General features: G+C 30.8%; 1 protein-coding gene across 11 annotated transcripts in view; it reads right to left on the bottom strand.

The window, feature by feature from the left end:
- Positions 1-14,076, bottom strand: part of ADGRL3 (adhesion G protein-coupled receptor L3) — a 949,445-nt gene that overhangs the window by 569,972 nt on the left and 365,397 nt on the right. For all 11 annotated transcript variants that reach the window (XM_086407653.1, XM_086407652.1, XM_086407651.1 and 8 more), the window contains one exon: positions 11,868-12,086. In XM_086407653.1, coding sequence (XP_086263779.1) covers positions 11,868-11,922 — 55 coding nt within the window. In that variant the 5' untranslated portion in view covers positions 11,923-12,086. The remainder of the gene's footprint in view (positions 1-11,867; positions 12,087-14,076) is intronic.

Below are 14,076 nucleotides of genomic sequence, written 5' to 3' on the forward strand. Positions count from 1 at the left end.
AAAGCACATTATTTTCATTTAAATTAAATAAAATGTCACAACTGTCTCTTTGCAAACATAATGCAAACAGATTTCAATTAATGATAACAAAAGTATAACTCTGGAATTTATTCTTTGAAGAATACAAATATTCCTTTAATTTCCCTTCGTCTACTCTCCTCTTAAAGAATGTTAACATTTTAATGGTAGAGAAAATGTGCCTTCAGAATATTCCAGATAATTTCTTTGAAAATTTTTATAACGATAGTAATGAGGCACTTTACCTTAATCCCATTGACACCTGTACTTGACATGTAGGAAAAAAAAAAAAAAGCAGCAAAAATTATACATATTTTGACAGAGATCTGTCTTGTTAGTCAGTGCTTTCTCCCCATCCTAAGCTAATCATAACTGGCATTTCTGAAGGTAGTTGAGAAGAATGAAAATGTTTTTGGTATTATTTTTCCAAATAATAAGGGACTTTTACCAATCAACCCCATCCTCAGCACATATACAAAATGAATGCCTAAATGCTGGTTCACAAGCCAGCAGACATGTTAACAGTCTCACAGGTCAAAACAACTGACTGTGTTTTTATATTATGATACATATATAGAGAGTGTAATTATTATTGGACACTTACTTTTAAAAACTGACATGCTGATTTTTAATTTGTGTACAGAGGCATGATGTCAAGCTTGCCTCTAACAACAGTGTGTAACCCGTAAAACATCTGGGCTATCTCAGCTCTTCCCACTGTCCTGAGCCACTGTGACTGATATAAAAGGGTTCCTTTTAAACAAATATGAGTGTTCCCTGGAGGGAGCATCATGCCATCCTGTTGCTTTGAATTTTATGTATTATCTGTCTTCATTATTTAATCATGTGCCCTTAAGGTCTGCATGGTTTCATCAACTTCACTATCAAAAGGAATTTTTAAAATGGATCATTGCTAAACAGTCACCACCATTGTTGATTTATAACAAGAGCTACAGAAAATAATAGTCCTGATCTAATTCAGGTAGTGTCTGTGATCACTATTTTCACAGTATCTCTAACAGCTTGGAGAGAAGCAGTTATATGTAAAAGCTGTTTGCTCTTTCATCCATATAGAGGATTTTTTTTTCATCTACAAGGTCTAATCATCTCTGGATCTTTTTTCCTCATGACATCTGTTATTTTCTAATTCAACAACAAAATTAACTGGTTTTGAAGTTATCAGAGTCTAAGGAAAAAAATGAATCATTGAAATATACTATTTTGAATTTGTATATTATCTTTGTGTTTAATCAAACAATGATTTCTCTAATTTAGCTCAATGCATTTATCCCTTTTTACCTCACATTAATAATATCAAAGGGAGGGTACATCTGTCACTTATTATTCAATTTCTTCAAACCTGGGAAGATTAGTAAAGACAGGAAATTTCACTGGGCTTATAGCCTAATTAAAAGCAACAGGCTTAACTATGAATAGTTTTTCAAAACGCTCAAACTTTTTTTTCTTTTTTTGTTTATCTAAGCTTAAGATGTTCATTAGTAACTCATTAAAGACTTAGTTACAGTTCAGTGGGTGAGTCCTGAATATAATGATGGAATGTGTGTACAAATGTGTAGACTCATAATTAGAGAAACTGTCACATTTGGGGGTTAAGAATATACAATGCAGTATTTGAAAAACACTATGGAAAGTAAGTGACCCAAGACAGTGTAGTATTTTAAAATTTGCTAACTATCCAGGTCATTTGGTTTTTAGGTCTAATTCTTAAAGGTATGTTTTAATGCCCACATTTTCCCAAGATTAAATGTGTGAAGCTTGGTTCTAAGGCCTTTCTATACATTATTTTACTTAATCCTCATAGTACAACAAAGTAGGCCTAATTACCCTTATAAAAAATAAGAAAACCGTGATTCACATGGTTAAGGTCATGTTTCTTGGAAGTAACAGAATTGGAATTAGATTCTAAGGCCTGAAATCTTTTCACTTCATTCAATAGAACCATGCAAATTAGAATTCCAAAGCAGTTTAAATTGAATAATACTATAAACTTCAGTTTCTGGGCTTCATGTAAGCATTATTTTCTAAATAGGACATCTTCCTTTATTCAAGGTTTCTTAAAAATGTAACAGCTGTTTAGTAATAACATTTATAAATCATTATCTTTATTTAGTCCTAATCTTTTCTCCTGAAATAGTATTATTTCAGATAAGTCCAGTGGGCTGAAATAGTGCAAGTTGACTAGGATTCTTTCCAAATAATACTTCAAGTCCTTTTCCATTTCTCATCTTTTTCTGTTTAAAGATGTGATATGAGTGAGTCCAAAGGATACTAAGTAACATGTGTAGATTTGACAGACACAACAAATAGCATAACTTTCTTAAGATTTAAAGAGGCATTGAGCTATTTGTAGAACATATCAGAGAAAATAAGTGTATGGAAATAAAAGATGCACTGTTTATAATTTGAGCAAAGACGCAAAAAATGTAAAAAAGAGGGCTTTCTGAATCTGATAGAAGAATTCAGACTAGAACAAAAATAGAAATGCTTCTGGCCATCAAATTAAAGTTTAATGTTCTTTATCATTTTCTTAAGGAGGAGTAATTGGAAACTAACTAGAAGAATTCAATGAATTACCTAACTATTCTGTGTATCATTCACCACTATTCAATTCACATATCAGAATAAAGTTTCAATCATTGTCAATTAGTAGTTTTTGCAATCATAAAAAAACAAGTTAATGAACTATTTTTAGGAATAAGTAAAAAAGAAGGTGGAGTGGGGCTAGACAAATGATATATGATTTCAAAGTGAATTTAAAATAGCTGAGATGTAAGTGGGCAAATCCAAGCAAAAAGCCTCTTAGAAAATGCATCTAAAGATTTCTTAAATCCAAATGTACTGTAACAATGGTACCCTGTGACCTTTTTACAAAAAAATATATTTATATAAAGAATACTTAGAAATGAAAAATAAAAATTAAGAAATGATTAAATCATATTTCTTCAAGTAAGATATGCAAATAACCAAGTACACGAAAATGAGCTCAAGATTATACATTAGAGAAATATAAGTCAAGATTGGGAGTTTAGGATTGACATGTACAAACTACTATATTTAAAATAGATCATCAAAAAGAAACTATTGAGTAGCAAAAAAAAAAAAAATATATACAATGAGATACTACTTCATTTTGACCAGATTGATTAAAAGAAAAAAGACAGTAACAAATATAGTTGAGAATGCAAGAATGTTTGCAACGTGTCACTGTGCAACCACTTTGGAAAGTAGTTTAGCACTTCCTCAAAATGTTAAATATAGTAATCATGTGACTCAGCAAGTCCACTCCTAGGTTTATACCCAAGAAAAGTGAAAACGTCCACACAAAAATTTATGCATGAATTTTCATAAAAACATTATACAGAATAGCCAAAAAGTGGGGAATAATCCAAATTTCCATCCACGGATAAATATAATGTGGTATATTTATACAACAGATTACTTGGAAACAAACAAGAACCACTGATACATGCCATGGTATACATATATTTTTAAAATATTATGCTAAATGAAAGAAGCAAGTTGCAATGTCTACAATAGGGAAAAGCATAGATACATTGATTACTGATGGTCCAGGACTGGGTCTTCCCAAGGGGAAGATGGATGTGACTACTAATGGATATAGGATTTCTTTTTGGAGGACTAATTACACTCTAAAAGGTGCACGACTATGCAAACACTAAAATCCACTAAACTAAATTTTATGGTATATGAAATATATCTCAAGAAAGATATTTTAAGTACCCATTTATACATTAAAAAAGATATTGATGCATCAAATCTAATTTTTAAAAAACTACCATATATTTTAAAAATATTTTCTTCTTCCTTCATCACAAGAGGACTACGATTTTCAAACTTATTTATAGGTGTGGCTATGAGGCAGAGTTTTAATTAATGGAAGCGGAAACAAAAGTAATGCGCACTATTTCCAAGCATATCCATATAAGAACCTCCCACTGGAATCCTCCCAATACTCTTCTTCCTTCTGTGGATAGGAATGACAATGAGCCTCAGAAAGATATTGGAACTCTTGTGCCATTAATAGACTGAGTCTATAAATAACTGTGAGAACAAGAGAATGGCATCCCCTCTGTCCTTCAAACACAGAGATATGCACACACGTGCACAAACACACACACACACACACACACACACACATATACTGTCCAACCAGAAACATTTATCTTTCTTGAAACGTTTGGTGAACAAGAATATATTCTCTAGAAGCTATTATTCATTTTGAATTCTACTGTGACCACAGCCAAAGTTTACGCTATCTAATACATTAAGAATGGAAATTAAAGTAGGCAACTCAAAGAAGTCTTTCTCCAGAAGTTCCATAGTATATAATTCGAAACACATACACACACAATTGATTTGATCCTTATTTGACTCTTTCTTGTCTTAGATATTTGATTTTCTGAGGAGTCATTCCTTGAAAATTACAATACAGAGTGCAGTGATTTTTCAGGAATCTCATTTTCAAAATTGATCAATTACACTAATTTTGATATTATATCTTAATTACTGTTCTTTCATAATATATATGTTAAATTTATATCTACCTATTATTCTTTTCACTTTTGTAAAATTTTGCTTAATATTCTATATATATATATCAATATATATTTTAGAATAATTTTGTTAAATTTCTACATGGAAAAGCTCACATCAGTACTCTGAAAGCAGTTGTGTGAACATACATAAAATTTAACTTGGAAATAACTTACAATTTTGTTGTTCCTAGTCTTTTTTTATTCAGGAACATGGTATATTGGGTGTTTTATTTTATAATTCACAGTAAGTTTCACAGTTTTCTTCTCCTAGGTTTAATGTAGCTCCTCCTATATTTCCTAAGTAACTCAGGCATTTCATTTCTACTGTGATGTAATCATATATGCATGTATGAATCATAAACCTGAACTTAGTGCTTTCATTGATTCTGGAAAGTTATTATATTATTGATTTTCTGAATGCATCATAATCTACCTGCAAATAACAATTATATCTTAATATTTGAATATTTATTCTGGTTTACATTTGTTGATTATTATAGTAGCCAAAACTTGTGGAATTATTTTAAATAAATGGTGGTGATAATAAGTAAGGCTGTTTTGATCATTTATGACCATTTATTTTATATAGTTGTGAGTCAAAAATGAGTCATTCTTTTACTTTCCGTATTATCAAGAGATTTTCTTCTATGGGTACAAAGATACAGTCAAATTTTATATACAACCATGTTCCCTTATACTGCGATTTGTAACTGTAATGTATCAATGACCTTCAGTGCTGAGCCAATAATCTATGGTTAGATACACAATTATTTCTTATATAACATGCATTCATAATTTTTTAAACTTTAATGAAGGGCTAGAAATGTCTTAATTTTAAAGTGAAATCAGTATTAAAGACACAACTTTTATTTCTAAAGTTATTCCACTTTTTAAAAATATGCGCTTGCACGACTGCAAAAAATATCTAACAACCATTAGTATTAATTGTACCACCAGGTCATGGGATTATTGAATTTTTGCCTTCTGATTTAAATTTGTTTGAAGAGGATTACTTAAACAATAAAATAGGTGACATTGGTAATGACAGACAAAGAAATATACGAGACTATGTTCTTATACTTTATCAAGCTATAACCTTGACTTCATGACATTCATATCACCACAAACTACAGTGTGAATAGATCAAATAAACACAGAAAGTTTATTAAGTGTCACTGTGAGAGCCTAGTTTTGTTTGAAGGTGTCTAGCCATTACTTTTGGAAATTACAACCAGCATATTTCTCTTGCAAATCCTTAGCTAGCCTAACTCCTTTGGTCAAATAATTCATACACAGTTTTTCTGATACAAAGACAAGTTTTTATATTTAAAGAAACTAGTTCTGCTACGATGGTAAAGAAACATAGATTCAAATAAAATAAAAATATAATTATTAAAATAAAGTTTATTTTTAATTCATCAATTAAAAATCTGAAATAAATTAGAGAATGACTTAACCCTAGTTTTCAACAGGGCCTTATTCTGAACTGTCAAAACAGATCATAATGTAACATTGATATATAGCATCTTATTTGCATGATAAGACTCTTTCCTATTGCATTTCAATTTTTTGATTGGTCATTAAGCAATTATTTTCCAATCTGAATGCAGGAAATAATTGTATGAAAAATGCCCTATGGCTATTTACATGAAATTATAAATGTAAGAGCACTATTCTTACATTGAGAATGAAAATAAATAGCAATACAAAGAAGAGGGAGACAATTAGATACTTATATATTACACATCAAACTACTTGAAATGTATTCAACATCAAGTGCACAACAACCATCCTAGTATAATCAGTTTACCCCAAAGCCAAGAAGCACAAAAAATAATATATGATTCTAAACCCTTGAAACAGTCACAGTACATAAAATCTGAAGATAGAAAATGCTACTTTGCTCTCAAAGTGCACATTTCTTACTTGTAGAGGAGTATCACCACAATAAAATTCACACATAACATGTTTTGCAGATGCAAAGGCAAAATAAAATTATTTTCCAATTGCCAAACTGCATACTGAATGCACAGAGAAGGCTCCTAAACACATTCTTACAAAGGAAAGCTGTCAGATGTACATATTGGTAGTACATACTGTTGTATTAGAGACTGCATAGTTAACTTTTGAAATATATATTAATATTTATTTTGAATTTCAGTACCAAGTGGCTAATGCATTAATAGATGCTATTGGATGTGTTCTCAATAATCTCATGTATCATGATGATGACAAAGATTTCTCAGTATAACATATTTGACCATACAGATAGTGATATTACTGTAAGTATTACAAATTATCTAGGCTGGCAAGCATTATGAACATTTAAAGGATGATTAATTTCTAGAAAAAAAATAGCTAAGCAGAGCTTAGAAGTCAACCTACCACTTTCACCATTAATAAAACATGACTTCATAAAAAAATTTATATGGTAATATTTTCTGTGGTAAAATATAATTTGGTACTTTCTCAAGCTTCACATATTATTAGAGGTTAAAATATTTTGAATTATTATTTTAAATCATTGGCACATTAAATATTACTATAACTAAAAATAGATTCATAATAAAACAAATTACAAAAACCATAATAGTACAAGATATATGTGTTTGATCATTGTTTTGTCCCTGCTAAGAACTGTTTATAATAACTAATTTGTTAGCTTTAAAGTTCATTAATATATAAATACACATGCAACTTTACCAACACAAATTAAACTTGGGAAAAAGTACATATATGGTGGCTCATGAAAGAATTTTTTAAATTCTACTTTTTTCTGCAAAGATATCATTAAAAATACTGTTTCCTTTTACATATAGTAAGCTACAATGATCCTGTTTTCTATCTCTATCATTGTGATACACTTGCTAAGTACAGTTTAATGAACACAAGATGCAGTTAAAATATTTGAGCATCGCAATCACCTTCTCAACTCCCAACCCATTATGGCTTGGGTGACGTACCTCCCAAGAACAGGTCTCCTAGTGTGGGTCCTATACTGAACCATGATATTGTTTTACCGCCAGTCAGGATGAGTCCCAGGTGCTCATGGTATCACTGGATTTTTGTTCTCTGATCTCTCTATTTTCCCTTGCTCCCAACCACATCATTAGAACAAAAAAGTCTTTTATCTTCATGCAACACTACATTAGTTAACACCAAAGAACTGGCCATCTGCTTTCACTACTTCTCTTTACTTCTGCCAAGTCTCATTGCATTATAGATAAGGATTTTATGGTTATACAGGAAGGAGACACAGTCATGGAAAACAGAAAAATAGAAATACAGAGGTACACAGAGACATAAAATATGGACAGATAAACATAGAACCAGAGACATTTCTTAAGTTTAAAGTTGTATATATATATATAAATATATATATATATAAATATAAATATACACAAAATGTGGATATACTAATTAAGTTTATTTTCCTATAAAAAATACTAGCCAGACTCTCTAGGATGATGTGGGAGATTACTCAACTAGTGTAAATATTATTCAGAATTAATTATTTAGCTTAGTTTCTAATTTTACCCATGCAGAAATCATGCAAAAAATGCATCACTTACAATTACATACTACTACCACTGACAATAGAGAATTATATACTAAAATATAATATACTGACAATTATATATTAAGTCTTTATATATATATCTGATATATATAATCAGTTTGACAATAATTTTGTTTAGATACTAGTATTAAAATTTTCTGGCAAAATCAAAATGCTGAGGTTCTAGTAGCAAAAGACTTCAATTCTCAGGGTAAGAATAAGGATAATTGTATATATTCCTTATCTAATGCTGAGAGGTTTAGCTCTATTTCAAAGTAATTAGGGGTAGGAAAATAAAACAGAAAAAAGATTAACTGAGTGCCAAGCACTATGTTAGAACTATGTGTATATCATTCATTTCTTAAAATAACCCTACATGGAGTGTTTGTTCTTACAGATGAAAAGCAGGCTTACAAATTTTAAGTTACTATAAGCTTGAGGGAAGAATTTAGAATCCCTTGTTCATTACCATAGCTTTAGTAGCTAGCACAGTCATCTGACTCACAGTCTATGATAAATGTTATTTGTTAACTAATTTACCAAGTAACTGTTACAGAACTTGTAGGCAGTAGAGCTTAAATTTTATCTCAGATCTGTTAAGACTTCAAAGCCCAGTTGGTCTATGCCCAGAACATGGAAGAGGCAGAAATCTACCTTTTTACCTCATCTGTTCACAAGAACCAGGAGAGCTGATGTGGAATTTTCTACAGGGAAGAATGGCTTTAATAGGAACTGATTATTTACCTGCAGTTAAGACCAGAGCTCAAGAAGCTAAATCCTTCATTTTAAGACCTCTTTGGGTCTCATGTGCAACTTTAGTCAAGTTGTTTGGTCACTTGGTACCCCAATACTTTCACTATAAAAAGTTATATACAAAGTAATGATAATAATAAGTAATATTAAACCCATGAGAATGCTGTGATAATTAATTGTACCAAATACATTTAAAGTTTATGGCTATTGAATCACTATGTCCTTGTCACTCAGTCATGTCCAACTCTTTGTGACCCCATGGACTGTAACATGCCAGGCTCCACTGTCCTTGGAATTCTTCAGGCGAGAATACTGGAGTGGGTAGACATTCCCTTCTCCAGGTGATCTCCTTGATCTAGGTCTCAAACCCGGGTCTCCTGCATTGCAGGTGGATTCTTTACTGTCTGAGACACCAGGGAAGTAGTCATCATTATTATATACTCTCGAGAAAAGGCCAGAAATTTGGGTCATGTCCAGAAAAGTTAATTCTCTCTGATCAGGAGAAGAAATATAGCTAGGCGTTGCATCAACAGTAGGCAAGGACATGCTATCCAGGGATGTTTTGGAAAAAAAGTACCTCTATTACTAAGACATCTATTTTATTTCAGTCCTCTCAGGTTTCAAGCTATATGGTATTCCTTCAAGCCAAGACTGGTGGGGACTCCAAAAATGTCTAATTCTATTATATTTTTGCACTGATCAAAGGCACACACACTTTCTGTTTATGAGCAAGCTGAACTCAAAAAATCTGCTTACATGGAGCCCTTCATTTACAAGTTTGAAGTGGCATCACAAGGCAATGGAGAAAGCCTTCCACAGAAGGCAGTCAAAACTGACTTGTATTTTCTCTGGTGAAAAATTTTAAAATACTTACACAAGGTAATAAGAATAAAGTTTATAAGTGGAAAGTTTCTATACTGTTTAGCCTGATATGCATAGGATGATATAAAGTAGTTCACAGAAAATGAAAACATTATTTTAGTTTTTTAGTCAAAATATTTTATATATTTTTATATACCAGGGTCAATAGTTTCTGTACTTTATTAGTTTTTAAATACTTATTACAGTTGCTTGAAGAGATTATATGTGTGTTTCTGTATGCTTGTTCAATACAGGTCTCAACTCAAGAATCATGGTGTAAGGCTCAGTGATCTTTGGGACCCATGAGGTACAAAGTAGGTGTCAGGTTTAGGAGACCAGAAACTGCACCTCTGAAAAGAAAGTCTTTCTTACAATGTGTATTTCTGCTATTTTTAACCTACCTTGCTCTAATAGTACAATTTTAGACTGACTTTGTAAACATGAATTGTACATATACTTAAGAGTTTTTTTTCCTGAATATCAGTATCAAATGAAGAAGCTCTCAGGGTAAGCTAATTCTTAGCTGTTACAATTTACTAGAACAAAAATATACGGGAAGGGTAGATAGTATGATGAAGGAAATTAACATGTTCAATCACTTAATATCAGTCATGTTCTGTGCTAGATTTTTTACATATCCTATTTATTTAATCTTCAAATAAACTTACGAGTGAGACATTTTCATAATATCAAAAAGGCTAAGTAGAATCATCTTTAGGTACACTGACAATTAGAAAAGCATTTGTTTAAAAGAACATAATTCTTATACTGTGCCATATCACAAAATGTTATACATGCCCAAGTATATGAATGTGCAAGTGTCACATCAGTATAAGAATTGAGGGAAAAATTTGAAATATTTAACAATTTTACATTGTTTAAAATGAGATGGTTGTATAATTTTACTTTTATTTTTTAAAAAAGCACTATCTTATAGCAATTTGTTAGAAATAAAGTTGTGAAAGCAGGGAAACTTTAGGGGAAATATCAAAAGACAAGTGATTTTATCCCATTTTTATAATGACAGTAGAATGCAATTCATGTTAAAACATATGAATGAGTCAATTTAAGAACTGCATCACTGAAAAACTACAATAGATTTCTACAGTCAATTAAAAACCAAAAATGAGCCAAGGAGGCTAAAAAGTCATTTCAGCTGCCTGCTAAACTCTAATACTCTGAGACCTCCTAAGCAGTGGCAAGTACAGCTGTGTCCTTTTTTCTTTGCTATAATTATCATTAACATATGCGACAGTGACTGTATTATGCCATTTTCATCTGAGGGCAAAACCAATGATAATCAGTAGAAAACTTTAAATTGGGAAAAAGTAACAAATGTATAGACTTTAATCTGGCAATTTTTAGAGGGATTAAATAAATATTATTCTAAGTGGTACAGAATTTGTTTTGCTTATTTATTGACTAATTAGATGTTTTATAAAAATTTGCAAAGAAAGATAGATTATTTCTTAACTATCATACTCATGCTATAAGTACCAAGATGTCTAAATGAACATGTATACAGTCTTTTATGAGTATATTAGCATGTTTCAGGAAAAATACATTTTTGCTTATGTTGATACTGTTTTGATAATGCTTTTTATCTCTTTTCTCGTTAAAAGGGATATCACAATTCTGTCTTAATGAGAGGTTTCAATTTAATTTTGTGTGTTAAGGATTGAGCATGGTACTAAATACTCAGAAACAAATAATTACTGGGTTCAGGAAAGTAGAATTTGGGAGTGTTTTCTTTCGAAAGGGCATTTACTATATTAAAAGCTATTTTACTTAGCAAAACAGGTCATTTAAATTCATAATAAATGATAGTTAATAATTTAAATGATACTCTTTAAGGGTGATAAAAATAATAAAACATGAAATTAAAAAAATAATTTGGTTAGATACACATTTTAAATGGTATTTTAAGAAATAAAACTCAACATTCTATTTATTACAGCTTAAAATACATTACTTACAGCTATTATTACATGGTAGGCAAAAACTGCAAAATCATAGCACAAAAATTTAAAATAAAGGATCTAATGTAAATTACTAAGACAACATTAAGTGTCACAGAAAAATATAATTAAAAGTCTTACCATGAATTATCGGTGCTAAGAGCATCATGAAGACTAGTAGCTGTGATGGCCACATTGTCGTGAGCTCGGCAGTGAGGATGCCTCAGGAGTGAGTATTCTAAACTTAAAATAAGTGTCTTTCTGATTCTTTTTCTGTATCCCAAGATGGATGATTAAAAATAAAACAGCTCAAAAAGAAATATTCTTCAAAACAGAAACACCAATACCCAATTCAGAATCCTGCAAACAAGAAAAAAAAAAAGTTATCAAATATAGGTTTTATCATTTCCTTGAAAGTTTCCTTGCTGACAAGAACATCTGTATACCTCCTCCCTTCCTCATTGTAATCAATACACACATCATACATAAAAATAAGTAAGTAACCTAAAAGACATTATTAACTTACGTATTACCACAGTATTTATTTCCCAATCCCCAAACTTACTGACACAAGTAATTCAGTCTCACTGGACAAATTAATATAAATAAACTATACTCATTAGTATAATAATTAATTTGTATAATTTGTCAATAGGTTTAAACATTTGGTGTTTACTTAGGGTAAATATTATCCACAAATATAATTTTTACTAATAATAGAAAAGTTTTTAAAAAACCATTCATTATGATTACTATATGTGTGAACAAAAAAGTTAAATGTATGAGTCCTACTTTCATTCTAGACCCTGAGAATAATTCAGAAATTATTCTAAATTTTAACTATATTACTTTTCTAATTATTTTTGTAATTAAATTTGGGAAAATTATAATTTATGTTAATTAATTATGCTCAATCATAATCAATTCATTTAGCAAAAGTCTACTGAGTGTCCTCTAAATTACAAAGTACAGTGCTAAGAAAATAGGGCAAAATATTGAATAAAACATGCAACCTATCTTCCAGGATCCTACAACTCAAAATGACGAATTTTGCTTAAAAGTGTTAAACACATATAGAAGACACTAAAAATTTTAAGCATTGTAAAGTTATTTCACTGAATCAAACTGATATAGCTGCCCTCTCTTTAAAGTTTGCAGATATATATGTTAGAAAGTAAAAGTATTGAAGGTACACGACCTCAATTTTGAAGATGTTGTTTTTTACAGTGAACATCTTTAAAACTGATCAATCAAGTACTAACTAGGTATTCCTTTTCTTTCTTTCTTTTCTTTCCTCTCTCTTTCCCTCTATTCAAGTAATTATTGATAGTATATATTTCACTATTGTGAAATAGTGTGAAATATATTTCACATTTTGAGTATAAATCTAAATTTTTTTCTGGAAAGAAATATTCAAAATAGAGATAGTTTACTGAGGATTGTAATAACCTTCATTCTATCAAAACACATTGGAAAATATTTCTGAAGTGCTCGCATTCATTATAAGGCAAAATTACACAGATTTATCTGAATTTCTGGCACTACTATTCACAGTATGTAAGTAAGAGCACAGGTTCTGAAGCAAGACCATCTAATTTGAATTATTAGCTCTACTAGTGGGCTTCCCTGGTGGCTCAGACAGTAAAGAAAATCTGCCTGCAATTTAGGAGACCCAGGTTCAGTCCTTGGGTTGGGATGATCCCCTGGAGAAGGGAATGGCAACCCACTCCAGCGTTCTTGCCTGGAGAAGTCCATGGACAGCAGAGCCTGGCAGGCTACAGTCCATGGGGTTGCAAAGAGTCGGGCACAACTGAGCAACTAACATACACACAACTCTACTAGTACTAAGACTTTGGGTAAGTCATTTAAGCATTCAGCTCCTTGATTTCCTGTCTGTTAATGGTGGGGAAGCAATGTTACTTAATTCATATGGTTACATGAACATTAACTATGTTAAAATTTGTCATATATTATATGCAATACATAAAAATATGTGTTGTTCCGAACAATAAGTATGAAAGTGCTATATATATTAACAATTCTTATACATCTCATGAGTTTTCAATTTTATCTTACTTTTACTTTTTAATGTGGTTGTGTAAGAAGCAAGACATTTGAAAATTCAAGCAAAACTATTTACTGAGTCACAATTGTAAAGATAGGCATGGAATAAACTAAATCTGGAAACAACAGATATAATAATTTTCTTTCTAAACTCACAGACATAATAGAAAAACTAAGCTCATAATAAACACTCTCATAACATTTTACTTTTACAAACAGAGAAAGCATTGACAAGAAAAAATGAGGTTGAGATAAATAATGTGAAAAGAATTTCTGTGTAACATTT

This window comes from Bos grunniens, chromosome 6, assembly GCF_055505025.1.
Source record: "Bos grunniens cultivar Pamir isolate PY7600 chromosome 6, Bosgru_T2T1.0, whole genome shotgun sequence".
Classification (NCBI taxonomy): Eukaryota; Metazoa; Chordata; class Mammalia; order Artiodactyla; family Bovidae; genus Bos; species Bos grunniens.